Source organism: Gordionus sp. m RMFG-2023, chromosome 4 (genome assembly GCF_954871325.1).
Source record: "Gordionus sp. m RMFG-2023 chromosome 4, tfGorSpeb1-WG-v2, whole genome shotgun sequence".
Classification (NCBI taxonomy): domain Eukaryota; kingdom Metazoa; phylum Nematomorpha; class Gordioida; order Chordodea; family Parachordodidae; genus Gordionus; species Gordionus sp. m RMFG-2023.
The window spans coordinates 34095222-34109762 of record NC_088778.1 but is presented as its reverse complement, the minus strand read 5'-3'; the positions used below and the strand labels follow the sequence as shown (position 1 = coordinate 34109762).

General features: G+C 30.3%; 1 protein-coding gene across 1 annotated transcript in view; it reads right to left on the bottom strand.

The window, feature by feature from the left end:
• The window catches only part of LOC135928870 (structural maintenance of chromosomes protein 4-like), a 12970-nt gene extending 977 nt beyond the window's left edge, over window positions 1–11993 (bottom strand). Inside the window, exons 1-14 of the mRNA XM_065465334.1 lie at window positions 11939–11993; window positions 11758–11897; window positions 10220–10435; window positions 9076–9402; window positions 7302–7594; window positions 5734–5874; window positions 4836–4986; window positions 4469–4693; window positions 4281–4402; window positions 3911–4022; window positions 3208–3399; window positions 1297–1521; window positions 761–917; window positions 495–622 (exon numbers count right to left, since the gene is read on the bottom strand). Of these exons, the coding sequence (XP_065321406.1) occupies window positions 495–622; window positions 761–917; window positions 1297–1521; window positions 3208–3399; window positions 3911–4022; window positions 4281–4402; window positions 4469–4693; window positions 4836–4986; window positions 5734–5874; window positions 7302–7594; window positions 9076–9402; window positions 10220–10435; window positions 11758–11897; window positions 11939–11993 (2484 nt within the window). The remainder of the gene's footprint in view (window positions 1–494; window positions 623–760; window positions 918–1296; window positions 1522–3207; window positions 3400–3910; window positions 4023–4280; window positions 4403–4468; window positions 4694–4835; window positions 4987–5733; window positions 5875–7301; window positions 7595–9075; window positions 9403–10219; window positions 10436–11757; window positions 11898–11938) is intronic.
• Window positions 11994–14541: the final 2548 nt, after the last annotated feature.

Genomic DNA, 14541 nt, shown 5'->3' with positions numbered 1-14541 from the left:
TTCGATCATTCAAAACAAATCGAATACGGATAGTAAATAATTCGATCATTCAAAACAAATCGAATACGGATAGTAAATAATTCGATCATTCAAAACAAATCGAATACGGATAGTAAATAATTCGATCATTCAAAACAAATCGAATACGGATAGTAAATAATTCGATCATTCAAAACAAATCGAATACGGATAGTAAATAATTCGATCATTCAAAACAAATCGAATACGGATAGTAAATAATTCGATCATTCAAAACAAATCGAATACGGATAGTAAATAATTCGATCATTCAAAACAAATCGAATACGGATAGTAAATAATTCGATCATTCAAAACAAATCGAATGTGAATAATGAGCTAATTCTTTTTTTTTGAATAGACCTACTTCAACCTGAATTTGCGCTATAACTGTGAATTCAGAGTAAAGAAGAAGAAAAAAATAATCGAGGAAGAAAATTAGATAGAATCGGCCATCGTCAAAATAATAAGCTAACCTGAATGCTTTTATTGCTATTTTTTTGGTGTAAATAATTGATTTTATCGTTAGCGGAATTATATTCGACCAAGAATTTTGAAGCCATTTTGCCGCTCATAGGTCTGGAACCGCCGCCAGTCAAAGTGCCTAATATTTTAATTTTGTCAACATTTTAAATATATATTTTCTTCCTCTAAACAAATTTGTTTTTTTTAAAGGTTTATTTCTTTCTTCACTATTTCACAAAAAGCTTTCGTAAATTTATTAATAAATTTTTGATTTTACCAGAAATTTCTACCACTTCACCCCCCATCGTAACGACCCTTTGCCGGCGAGAGGAGGAGTCCGCCAATCGGGTCGCTTCGTTTATATCGCGCGCTAAGAGTGTTTCCCGCGTGGCGTAGAAAAAAGCCGACTCGAATTTTTCGTTGACGGTTGTTATCTTACAATGTTTGGTTTTTTTAAAAAAAAAAAAAATTAGGCCCAGATATTTAACCTACGCTGAATCAAATCCGAACCGCTAAAGCTAGGTCTGAACCTTATCGCCGCGCACTTAGAATTCAATCCGATAAAATATTGCATAACAAAGTGTTAAAATAATCATCTAATCATAATTCACATTAGTGTTAATTTGACATGTAAGAAATAAAAGAGGAAGATATTAATATGGTTTCTTTTCCTTCTTTCTTTGTAGAAGTTGGTAGGACCCCAATATCTAAGGTCCAGCGCTAGACCAGTATCACACAGAAATCCCAATATCGGCATAATATCTCTAATTAAAGATGCCAATCAAAAAAAAAATCAATATTATATTAAATAACCTTATCGAAAAGGCGTTGATTCTTATCCTTGATCCTATCGGTATTCGCGTTGTAACGCATTTTATTGAGGCATATGAATGTGGTCGGCGGTAATTTGAGTCTCTTGAGTATGTTGATGCAATCCCTGGCGGTATCCTCGTCTCTGACTAATATGTTATCCAGGGTAGAACCGCAAGCTGAGGAGAGGGCTACGTCGTAGATCGGGTCTACGCGACCTAAGTCCCCCTATAAATGAGTGAGCGAATGGATGGATGGATGGATGTTAAAATATATTATTAAGATCACGTACGATATAGAAATGAAGGAAATGTGTTATCCTCCTATTTCCCATATTTCTCCCACCTTGTCGTTAATATATCTCTGAGTGACAAAAAAAAAATGGATATTTAAAATGATAATAATGGGTGAAAAAACAACGAAGAGTTGGCAATCAGGGAAGTTACGCCTGTAGATAGGATGTCATGATGCGCGAATAAGCGCTAACCACGTAATTTTGTTTAAAGAATATTATTATATTTCTAATCTCAAATACTATCCTTTAATACATATCACGTCTGTGTTAAGGAATTAACATTTTTTATTTTGATACCGGGTTTTGAAGCTATATCCTATAAAATAATTTTATACAAGTTGGCCATTCCCAGAATAAATTTTTTTTTTTATACACAAGGAAAATCGTAAATAAATTTTGCCTAATTCCAAGCTTAAATATTTTTTGTATATTGTGCACGCCCGACGCGATCTCTAATATATTTTATTTTAAAAATTGGCGGTAAAAAATAATGTTTTTTTTGTATTTGTAATTAAACTTTATCTACAAAAAAAAATAGCAAAATCTATTATAATTATAAATTTTAAAAATGTATTTATGCTCAGTAAGATATAAGCAAACAAAAAAAAAAAATAACGTTTCCTGGCTACATTGAAATAAATCAAGATGCCCTGGAAAAAAATTTGTGGTTCCTCACGTGAGAACTTCTCTTCTGCCGATTCCCCTAGCCCGTTTAACGGGAAGCCTAAGAATGCAGCCAAAACAAATATTGTCAATACTTTTAGGATGAATGTCAGTTCATTTCTATTTATAAAAGGACTCAGCTTCGAGCATCGGGTTTTGGGTAAATGATGAAGGGAATACATCCCAAGATATAAGACCGCGGAATCAATCACAACTGAACGTTTAAGTTTTTATCTCTGACAGAGGTCTAATTTTCAGACCGGGCTCGGATTTGATCTCACCCCCCTTTCCATGATCCGGCCAGGGTTTTTAAAATTATGGCCTTGTAACAGATGATCCATCATATGATTATTCAATTGGCTATTTTTTTTTTAAATCTTGATGCGTTAAAAATTGTAATATACGTTACTATTAGGGAAATTAAAAGTTGCCAAGCCTTTATTATTAAAGATTGGTTTTAATCATAATATTAGTTTCAAGAAATCTAGACACAGGTATAGCGCAAATTACAGAATTGTCGAGCCTTCAGGTTTTAACATATCGTAAGTAGATTGACTGCAAGTCGCTAAAAATGTCAGAGGAGAATTCTTATCAGTTTATCCCATTTTCTTTAAAAATGTTGACTAATATAGGCTTGCAGTTTACGCGATCAAGTGGTTGTGAAATTGGTCGCAGCAAAATCTATAACCCAGGATTACTATTTGTTGTTCGATGATTAAGAAGTCGCTGATGTATTTAAAATTAATATTTCGAAGGAATTAGACCTAGCCCAAGTTTCGAAATTTTCTTAGCCCTGTAATTTTTTTTTTAATTTAAGCCTAAAGCCACAAATTTTTAAAATCATAATTTTTTTTCTGGCCCGTTCTGCCACAGGTCCTAAGGCCTTGCGGTGATATCTATTTATTTTCATTTACATCTTTATTGCTCTTAATATAAAAAATATATATATAAATTACCAAACGTCCGTATATCCCATCCAGTTCCCCATTACTCTCCGATTCCTTCAAAGCCCTGAGAACCCGATTTCGAAACGGATTTCCTTGCTGCGCATTGCTATCGCCGGAACCACAATCGGCATTCGTGAGACTGTTCGTCAGAGCCGTCAGGTTGTCCTGAGCAAGCTTCATTTTGTCGCGACCTTCTTTCAGCTAAGTGAAACAGCGAATAGAGATTTTTATTTTAAATAAAAATGTTATTTTACTCCTCACTGCAAAAATCACGACCAAATTGACGGTTTATCTTCAGGTATAATATGTATATACACACTTTTTTTTTAAACAACTTACCTTCTCGAATCAATCCTATCTACTTCAACATTCTACTGATAAATTATCTACTTACTCGTGTATGATAGTGTTGTTAAACGGCTCGTTTTGAGCCGATTTTTATGAGTCTTGAGATTTCGCTAATAGATGTCAGAACCTTTGTTCCCTCTACAAACAAAATCTTCAGGGTTGCGTAATATTGTTCTAGATGAAATGTTAAGTTAGACATTTTTTAAAAATCGGCTCAAAACGAGCCATATAACACCACTAGTGTCAGAGAAAACGTTAAGTATGATTGTGTTTGTATAGGCTATAAAAGTTTGGATCTAAACAAAATTTTTCGTTTTTTAAATATTCAAAAAAAAAAAAAACAATTTAAAAAAACAATCGAAACTTGATGCTCAACACCTCTCTCCTCGTTTTTAACGTCTTCGATTTTCTTTTTCAGGGTATCTGCCTGGCTCTCGTACCGGGGTAAAATGTCTTGTGTCAATTCGTTCAATTTTCTGGAGGGTTAGGGATTTGCAATTTTTTTTGTTTAAAACCAAAAATGAAATGATAAAAAATTCTTTAAATTAAATATATCCTAATCAACCATTTTTGTGTGTGCGTGAAATTTGTATCTCCCCTCACGTGTTTCTCTTTAACGTATTCATAATAAATAATTTAGGATTAGAATATGATTAATTTTTCTTTTTCCTTTGAATTTGATTGGCAAAATGTCAGCCAATAAAACGGATTTATATTTATAAACGGAGTTTTACGTTTTAATGTCGCTCTTGCAAGTTTCAATCTCACCGATCTTCTTTTGCAGATTTTTAGCCTTGTTCAGGTTACCTTCCACGTGTTCGGTGTAAATTTTCAATTCTCCTTTAGCCTTGTCCAGCTATTCGATAAAAAAATTATTTTTAATTTTTTGATTAAAATAGGGAGACAGGGCAATCATTTTTACCGAAGACTTGGCTTGGATGTATTTGTTTTCTACGTCTTCCACGAGTCGCTTCTCTTTCTTCTCCTTCTTGAGTCTGAGTTCCTTGGTGTTCTCTTTCAGGGCTTCCGTAGCTATTTGCAAGGCCGATTCTTGGGAGCATTTGGAAATCTTGAGCGATTCCAACTTGGCTTCGTGATTGCTGAGGTATTCCCGGTTGTTCGCGATGGTCGATTGATGTTTGATTACCTGAAAATGTGAAGGTTAGTGATTACTTCTCATGACGGGGGTATGATAGAAAGGGTGGGGGGGGGGGGTTAGTGAAATACAAAATATACGTTTATAAGACAAGGATTGATTGAGGGAATGCTAAGGAGAAGAGAAAAAAAACTTTATTCCTTTCGATCTCAACGGATTTGACGAGACCTTGATTTTTGGCGTTTAAATGCTTGTAATTTTCCCGTATTTTCGCATCCGCCATCTCCAGCTCGGTCAGTTTCTTCTTATTTTCCCCGAGGGAGTTGGTGGCCGTTTCGAATTCCCTTAACATGTATATGAATATTAAAAATATCATAATGATAGAAGGGGGACTTTTCAATCATTCGTTGTTATGACAGAATAGCGCACCCCACTGAGTTTCTCTCTCACTATATATGTTATAAAATCACATTAATTAAAATTAGTAGATTCGAAATAAAGGTTTTTAAAATATACTTAGTTCTTATGAGGGAGAATATTCACACCCCTCTTGGAGCTTTATGGTCAGGTTTCAGTGAGATCGAGTAAGCGCACAGCAATTTTCATGTATTTTAAAAAAATTAAACTGATGGAGGGAAAAGTGTAATAGGGTAAAAGTAGAAAGAAAGAATTTAAGGATAGTGAAAGTAATTGTTTATTGCTACGTCATGATAGAGTTAATAAAAGAGAGGGATATGGTGATTGACGTTAGAGAGTGCTATGTATTTTGATAAATTAATAACGTTCTTGTTTATTATTATTTTTATTATGAAAGTTTTTGATAGTTTTTAATGAATTTATCATATTGGAATTCAAGAAAGAAAAATAGAAAGAAAAATAGAAAGAAAGAAAGAAAGAAAGAAAGAAAGAAAGAAAGAAAGAAAGAAAGAGAGAAAGAAAGAAAGAAAGAAAGAAAGAAAGAAAGAAAGAAAGAAAGAAAGAAAGAAAGAAAGAAAGAAAGAAAGAAAGAAAGAAAGAAAGAAAGAAAGAAAGAAAAGAAAGAAAGAAAGAAAGAAAGAAAAGAAAGAAAGAAAAGAAAAGAAACTATAAACTTGTATTTCGATTTGTATTGGACATCGATATCCTTTTTAGCGTCTTCGTTACCCGCTAGACTTTCGCTCAAATCCTTCAACGTTTGCTCCGCTTCTTTGAATTTGGTCTCCTTTTGCACCATCGCTTTATTAGCTTCGTATCTTTAAAATAAAAATATATATATGAACATCAAACCGGGGTTGCTCTGATACCAATTCTTTAACCGATACCGGGTAAGAACGGAATATTCGGGTTTTCACTCGAATGTTTATATAAAAAAAATTTTTTGAATTGGTTTTTACTGTTCTTAGGTTTATGTTTTTTTTGTCGTTTATTATTGATATTATTATGATCATTATTATTATTTTTTGATTAATAAAAGTGAAAATCGTAGTAGTTTGAACAATAATTTTATTTTTTTTCATCATATAAGAATGACTTTTTTGGAATTTTAGGAACGATCATAAAAGTTAATAATAATTGATATTAATGATCAAAATAATATCAATAACAAACAAAAACATATACCCCCCTTTCTTCGCTCTTGCACCTTTTTTCATCGGAATCTTTGGTATATCGAAACTTTTTTTTAATCATAGACTGGCATTTTCTTTATCGTCACGAATTTTTGGGGTATCTTGAGATTTTAGTTGATCAGCTGAAATTCCTCGCAATTCGCGGGAATTAACCGATGGAGACCTTACTATTTAAAAATATCGAATGCCACGCTACAAGTCAACTTAGCACCTACGGGTAGCCCATTGGCTTTAGCCATGGATGGAGCTTTCAAATCTCAAATTTCCTGGTAGGTCTGGGAATAAAAGAAAATATTTTCTCGACAGTTATCAATTCCTACGCGATCAATGTCTAGATTCCAACGGTCTACACGATTTACAATTTCATTTTGATGTGTTATGGGTGTGGGGTGAATGATGGACACAAAGCAGCCGATTGATCAAACAATCAGAGTTACGTTACATCAATTTTCCATAATCCAGTGAACAATGCAAGGAATTTCAGCTGATCAAGCATTATCTCAAGATACCCCAAAATTCATGATGATAAAGATTAATCGAATAATAATAATAAAAAAATTTCAATATGCGAAAAATTCCGGTGAAAAAAGGTGTATGAACAAAAGGTGAGAAGATCAATTGTGCTCAAGACCAGTGTGGTTGCTGAAGAAGCACAGGAGGAATTCCCGGAAATGGGGATTAACGAAGTGAATGAATAAGAAAAATATTTTGATATAAATAATTTTTTTTATTTAATATGTATAATACGATAATCTAAATAGTTATACATATATATATGAAATATGAATATATTTAATAGGCCTGATTTATTTGAATGATTTAAGGATATCAATTTATATAAATATTTCAAAAAATTATCATTTAGGGAGACTTTAGAAGGCTAAATTTTTTTCAAAGACAAATAAAATAGTATATTCCTAGAGGTTTAAAATGTTATAAAAAGGAAAGGAGGAAGAGGAGGGGGGATTCAAAATAAATCAAAAGTTTTAAAAAATTATCGGCACTGATATTTTTGTATCGGGTTACTTATCTTAATTTTTTTTTAAATTTACTCATTGATTTGCAATAGGGCGTTCCTGTTCTTGATAATCTCGTTTTCTAGGGAAAGGTATTGAATAGCTCCCTCCAGAGGTGCTTCCAACGCTTTCAACTCCTTTTCCGTGCTTTTAAACCGATTCAGCATACTGGCCCTCTTTTCGTTCTCGGTCTCGAGCACCTGTTTCATCGTGGACAGAGCTGGCTTGAAACGATTGCTGCCGATTATATCCTCCAGGAACTCTAGCATGCCTTCCTCGTTCTCGTTCGTAGCCTTGGGTTTCATCAGCGAAATCATTTCTACTTCGCCCTTTATATTATATTTATTATATTTTTTTAAAAGGTTTTTTTTATGTATGAACCATGTTTTATATTAGAATCTGTAAAAACAAGGGAAGAGAAGAGAATCATTGGGATTTTGGATTGTAAATCTATGAATCTTAACCAGAACTCCGGAAATGAACTTCTCTCGTGAATTTTAACGATGTCTCCAAAGTTCTCGGATTTTCAAAATGGAATTTGGGATTTTAAAGATTCAAATTAGGAGTAATATTTATGAGAGATTCGTTCCGATACAATTTTCAGATTTTATTTTGGATAAAAAAAATAACGTATCCTTAAAATGATACGATAAAAACTCTTATCATGTCGAAAGGATATTTATCAACCATCGCTCATTATCGTAGAGTGTCAGGTAGCCAGTAATTTATGGTTTAATGGTTAGGTAGCACCGAATAAAGATACAGCCACTTTTCTAAACAACAACCTAATTTGCTAAAATACAATAATATATTTTTTTTTAAATATATTAATGTATTAAGAGATGGAATCAAAGGGATGTATCCGATATTCTATATATCATCCCAAGTGGCACAAAACTACTTAATTATCTTCAGAAGAAAAAAAACGATCCTCTCTAGATTCTTACCCAGAACTATAGATTTTAGTGGCACTTACCCTTCTAGGGCCACAAACACTTTCCCGAAAAATGGCGAATTTAAACAAAAAAATAAATAAAATATTGATTCCTTTTCAACACTGCCCTTTGATAGTGTAATTAATTATCAAGGTTTATTTTAAAATTGTATTTATAAGAATTTCTTAAGATTGAAATGTTGTTCTCCCTTTATTTTGCAAACAATTTTACTTATATTAATGCAAAAAAAAATCGAATCTATTCATAAGAAATCGATATACATATTATCAAAATATTTATCTATTTGATATTAATGTAAGATAGAATAGTTTCCTAATTAATGATAACCGACAGTAACTTTTTATTAATCTGACATGTTCAACATAAAAATAATAAATGTCTATTATAATCAATGACAGAATACCTCAGACTGACGATGCCATCATTTGCGCAATCAATTGAAAAACAGCTGGGGACGCCATTTTGGTTACCCGTATCATTAAAATTTTAAAAGAAAGGCCAATATATTTCTATGTCTGGCGCCAATTTTTATTAAAGAATTGCGTGATCATCGAGATAATAAGGAAGCAAGTTATCAATTTATTATTATATGGGTTACCAAAATGGCGGGTCCAGCTGATTTGCATTCAGCGACGCTTTCGAGTGCATTATTATGATTGGCGGCGTCAGTCTTAGGTATTATTACGTCATTGATTTAATTTATATCTAAAATCATGCTGAGGTTTACCAATATATACCTCAACAGCAACAACTACCCCATAACCAGAATTTAATACGGGCAAGAATTTGACACCTGCCTATCACCCCAAGTTCAGAGTGACAGTAAATGGTAAAAAAAATTTTTAATATAAAACTTGTAAAATTAGGAAACGGTTATGGTCCAAGTCGATTCCGTGGGATTTGAGGAAATCGGACATTTCCTTGAAATTCGTCTTTTTGCCGTCGATGCAGTAGTAAGAGGAATTGTCCTTGAAAGCAGTTCTCGAAATGACGAATTCCGATCCTGGCACCACGCTGAAACCAGTGTCTATTGATTCCTGGTAGGTCGGAGTACTCTTTTTCAATTGCGAGGAAGCAGTGGTGCTTGTATTAAAGGGATCATGATCCCCTTCTTCATCTTTGTCTGGTTCTTCGGGTGTGGCCAAAATTCGTTCCCCGTTATGCTGGTTGTCTTTCGTTACCTGGGAAATATCGAGATGTGGAGTGTTTCAATATATATATATATAACTTTACTATAGTATTTTGCATATAAAATGGATTAAATAAATTTAAAAATTAATATTCTCAAATTTATTATTTTTTTTTAAAAAAAAATTATTTTCCAAGGGTTAAATTTAAGGATTCCATTTAATGGTTACAGAATTAAAACTAAAATGTTCAGGGAAAAAAAATTGCCAAAATCCTCTCCTATTGCTCGGACAAAATAACTGAATTGCTAGGAATAACATATGAAATGCCGCTGCCCATTCCATAATCGTAGACCTGTCTCTTACCAAATCAAAAACAAAACCTACACCTTCCCTCCGATTTAGATGACAGTTTTGTGTCATACCCCCCCCCCCCCCCCAAATACTCAAATGGTATTAATGAGCGAATATTAAATATTGGTTTAACAATATTTAACTAATAAATGTCATAGAAAAAAAGTATGTCCAATTAATAAATTTTTCTCCAGAGCATATATTATAACATAATTTTCTAATTTAAAGAAAAATTTTGATTTAAAACAAAAAAAAATCTTTATTTTTGTTTTTTGTCAACCCTTGCTTGCTAAGAAAGAACCATTATACAGTGACATTGACAAGCTCTTAATCCCCATGTTGATTTATCCTGAAAATATCCTATTAAAAATGTTCATTAGCATAATCTACATGTGGAATGCTAGTCATTATGTGATTAGTCTACAATACAAATTATAAAATGCCACATTATACAAGATAAATACCATTGATTACTAAATATTTATATTACACTATTTACAAATTCTAATTTATTAACTTGTTTATGGTCGTATTTCATACTAATCTCCACAATTTTCCTGAAGAAGACCTTGACAGTACAACTGTTTATGTTGCTGTGCTTCGAACTGTTGTGGATAAGAACGCTTACCTTTTTAGAACGTATTTTGGCTGCCCTGAAACCAAATACAAATAGCATCGAATCTATAACATTTGACTTCCCACTTCCATTAGGTCCAATAATTGCTGTATAATTCTTTGGCAAAAATTTTTTTTAAAAAATAATTTATATTTGGGTTAGGATACTAAATATCAGATCCAGAGGTCTGGCCCCAGATCTGATTTTTTGATAATAATCATATCAATAAATCAGGAATTGAAACTGGAACCAGTATGATTTACCTAACATGATGAACCATCAAATAATATGTCACCCAGATCTTTAAAAAGATTTTTGAATCTTAATTTGAACCTTTTGATGTTTTAACTCTTTTAAAGATGATGATTAGTAATGAGTTCTGATTGAAAATTATAAATATAATTATATTTAGATATTTTATACATCTTGCTAGTTATCCAAGTTAGCATATAAAAGTGTCCTCAGTCATAAAATTTATTCTTACTTCTCCATAGATATAATTTCTTTATTTTTATCTGACAGAAGAGAATTTTGAAAATTTTTTAAATTGTATACGGTTCAATATTATTTTTTTTTAGAGAATGGTGGCAAATTTTTAATATGATTGCATGCCAGAAAGTTTGAACCAGTTTTTAAAAGTTAAAACCAAACTGATGTTACTATTTTAATGAACCAAACATGAATAATAAAGTGTAATTTTTTATCAGAACCTAAACCAATATTTGTTGAGGTTTGGATCCTTGAATTCTTTGGGAAATTTTATCATTTGTTCACATCTTTAATTGCCCATTGTAACAATTTAAATACAACAGTCATTCAAACTCAATTTTAAGGTTTTTGAGCCTAGGCAATAAAATGATCAACTTCTGGGGGAAGGTATAAAAGACATATAAATTTAACTTATTATAGCATATCTTTCAATAAAATTTAAGATATCTGCCCAAAAAACATTGCTCAATATTTTAATTTAGAGTCCTTTTTTTCTTGGGGGATTAAAAGAAAGTAGCTTCATACTAATTTAATATTATTTGAAACCAAATTCCCTTCATTCATATGCTAATTCTATGCTAACACATATAAAAATATATCAATGGTTAATTTTTTTTAAAAATTATTTATTGATAGTTGGAATTATCTTATGAAAAATAAAATATTCAAGCTAATTTGTAAAATACTTCACACACATAAAGTTTAATATAATATCCCGTAAGAATTCACAGTTGCCCTAAGTAGAATAGATGGTGGTTGCAATTTTAGTTCAGCCATAGCAAAAAAATAATATATATAATCTCAAATTTATAAGTTTTATTATTTGAGTAAAAGTTTTTTGTTCCCATAAATAATAATTGGGACAAAAAAAACAAATATATAAACATACTTACACTTTATTTAAAATGTTGAATTAAATTATTTGTATAAAATGTAAATATGAAATAAACCTTATGAAATGGGCCTAAAATTTGCTTTCCATAATAGGATTTAAAATTCTCGTTTTCTATTTGATGGATTAATAATTTGGGTCCGAGTGGATCATAATTCGCGACTTTACTTAATGAATCAGGAATTTGAATACCAAGACCTTAAAAAAAATTAATTATATGACGAAATCACACGTTTTACTTTTCAACAAGTTACTGTTGCCACAATCATCAGTCTCAATTATATCCACATCCATCTATTTTTTTAAATTTAAAAAGTCGCGCATTAAATTGATTTTTAGAAAAACTATTTCATTGTCAAAATATAGAAATCCCATATGGCTATCAATATTTTTGAGATTAACCCAATGACATATTGTCATTGGATAAACAGTATAGAAAATATTAACATTAAATCATCGTCAAAAAAAACAGGCAAAATAATCAAACTTAAATATATTTTGCTTTTTTTAAAGATATGTTTGAATATTTTTAAATATTTGTTTAATTTTAGGATTATTCATGATTATCATCAAGTTAAAGTTTTTAAACAAAAGAATATTAATAATTATTAAAATTTCAGGAATATTCATAATTATTTCCCAATAATATTATTATTAATAAAAATTTTTGCTTTAATATATATTACCAAATTTTGTGTGGTCCAAGCTAAGAACTAGTGTTGTTAAACGGCTCAATTTGAGCCGATTATTAAAAATGGCTAACTCAATATTTTATCCAGAAAAATATTATGCGAGCTTATAGATTTTGCTCGTAGAATAGGATTGGACATCTATCGGTGAAATCTCGTAGATTAGGCAATATTTTCCTGGTGATAATGCTGAGTCAGCCGTTTTTAAAAATCGGCCCAAATCGAGCCGTTTAACAACACTACTAAGAACTTATATACGCTTAAGAATTAGTTTTTCTGAGATATTCTAAGCACTATAAATTTAAAATCTTATAAAAATAAAAATACAATTTCCTAATTGTGTTCACAAAAAAAGGAACCATAATTATATATAAATATTTATTTTTGAATTTTTGACGTCCAAAATTCTACATTTTATAAACCAAGCCTTTTATTATTTTTAGTGCTTAAATATTTGATAAATATCTTTTGTTTAAAATGAATATTATATAATACTTTAGATATGTTTAATTTAGTATTATTAATAATTATTGAGATTTCATTGTCAGGAATATTTATATTTCCAAATAAAGTTCATTATTTATTAATATAATTATAAAGATGTTGTATCTTAGGGATACACTGTTAGCAAAACTTTAAAAGAAATAGGTATTTCTAAGATATGCTTAAAATTTCAAATCTTTTTGTATCATAATAATTTAGATTTGTTTAATTCCAGGATCTTCAAATTACGACTTAAGTTTTATCATAAACAATTATAATAATTTCTAAGACAAGGTTTAATATTTATTTAAATGATTATCATAATTTTAAATTAATATTAAATATATTCCACTTTATAGTTTCATGGTCTTTTATTTATTATATTATCTGTTTAAAAATTGTAAAAGTTAATTTATTTTCTCGTTGAAATAATATTCAAATGTTTTTTTATATTCAAATGTTTTTTTATATTCAAATGTATTTTATATTCAAATGTTTTTTATATTCAAATGTTTTTTATATACAATTATCTTTTACCGAAGAATATATATAAATATACTGATAAATTGTAATTAAGATCATTATTTTATTGCCACTTAAATAAATATCTTTATTGTCTAACTCGATCTTTATAATCCCTACATGGTGGAGGATAGTGTCACCAGCTTACTACAAGCTAGTGTAGAAGTAGCCCGCATAATTCCTGCGCTCGCATGGTATGGTACTTAAGACGATGTAGGGTAGGTTACTAAAGACGATGAACCCCTTATTAAAAGAAAAATTGATGATTAAACATGACATAAAAAACAATTATCGTATATTCTAGGAATCACATGGGATTTTACTAAAGAAGAAGAGCTGCTTATTTAATAAAAATAGATTTTTTTGTTGATTTCAAATCTCATAGATAAATTGTAATAATTATTACCACTTAAATAAATATATTCACATCTTGTCTAACTCGATCCATAAAATTCCTACAAATTTATATATACTATTATAAGATGTCGCATCTCATGACTTAAAAAAACGTAGTCAATCTAATATATATGGGATAGAGAAATAGGATCAGAATAATACAGTCAAACCCGCTTAATTGCATCTTGCTACTTTCAAATGCAAGAAAACGACATTTTATTGAAATCAACAAGGGTATAATGTTGAAATATTTTTTTAAATACAAATCATTGCCAAATATCGGTTAAATGATAAACATTTTAAGTCCCATTTATATGTTAACATCGCTAATTTTATAGGATATGTGCCAGCGATAATTTTTGAATTGAAGATTAGCACAAAATAATTTAAATAATCATTTTTAATTGATTTAATTACAACATCAACATTTTTTTAATAATAATTGTATATTCGTCTTACTCTTAGACTCTATCTTATTCTCCGACTACTTTCAATTATAGTATCTTTTTGAACATCTTAATGAATGATTTTCCATAATTTATGTTCCTTTTTATTTGTCACATTTATATCTATTAATTAATTATCTTATAACTTATATTAATTCTACTAAAATATATTATCGTCTCAGTTAGCAACTGGTTTCTAAGTTTACCATTAGCTTCTCTTTAACTATAAAATTCATAAATCATTTTTAAATAACTATAACACAAACCTTTATATCCTTATCTGCTATGAATGCTGCCTTAATAATT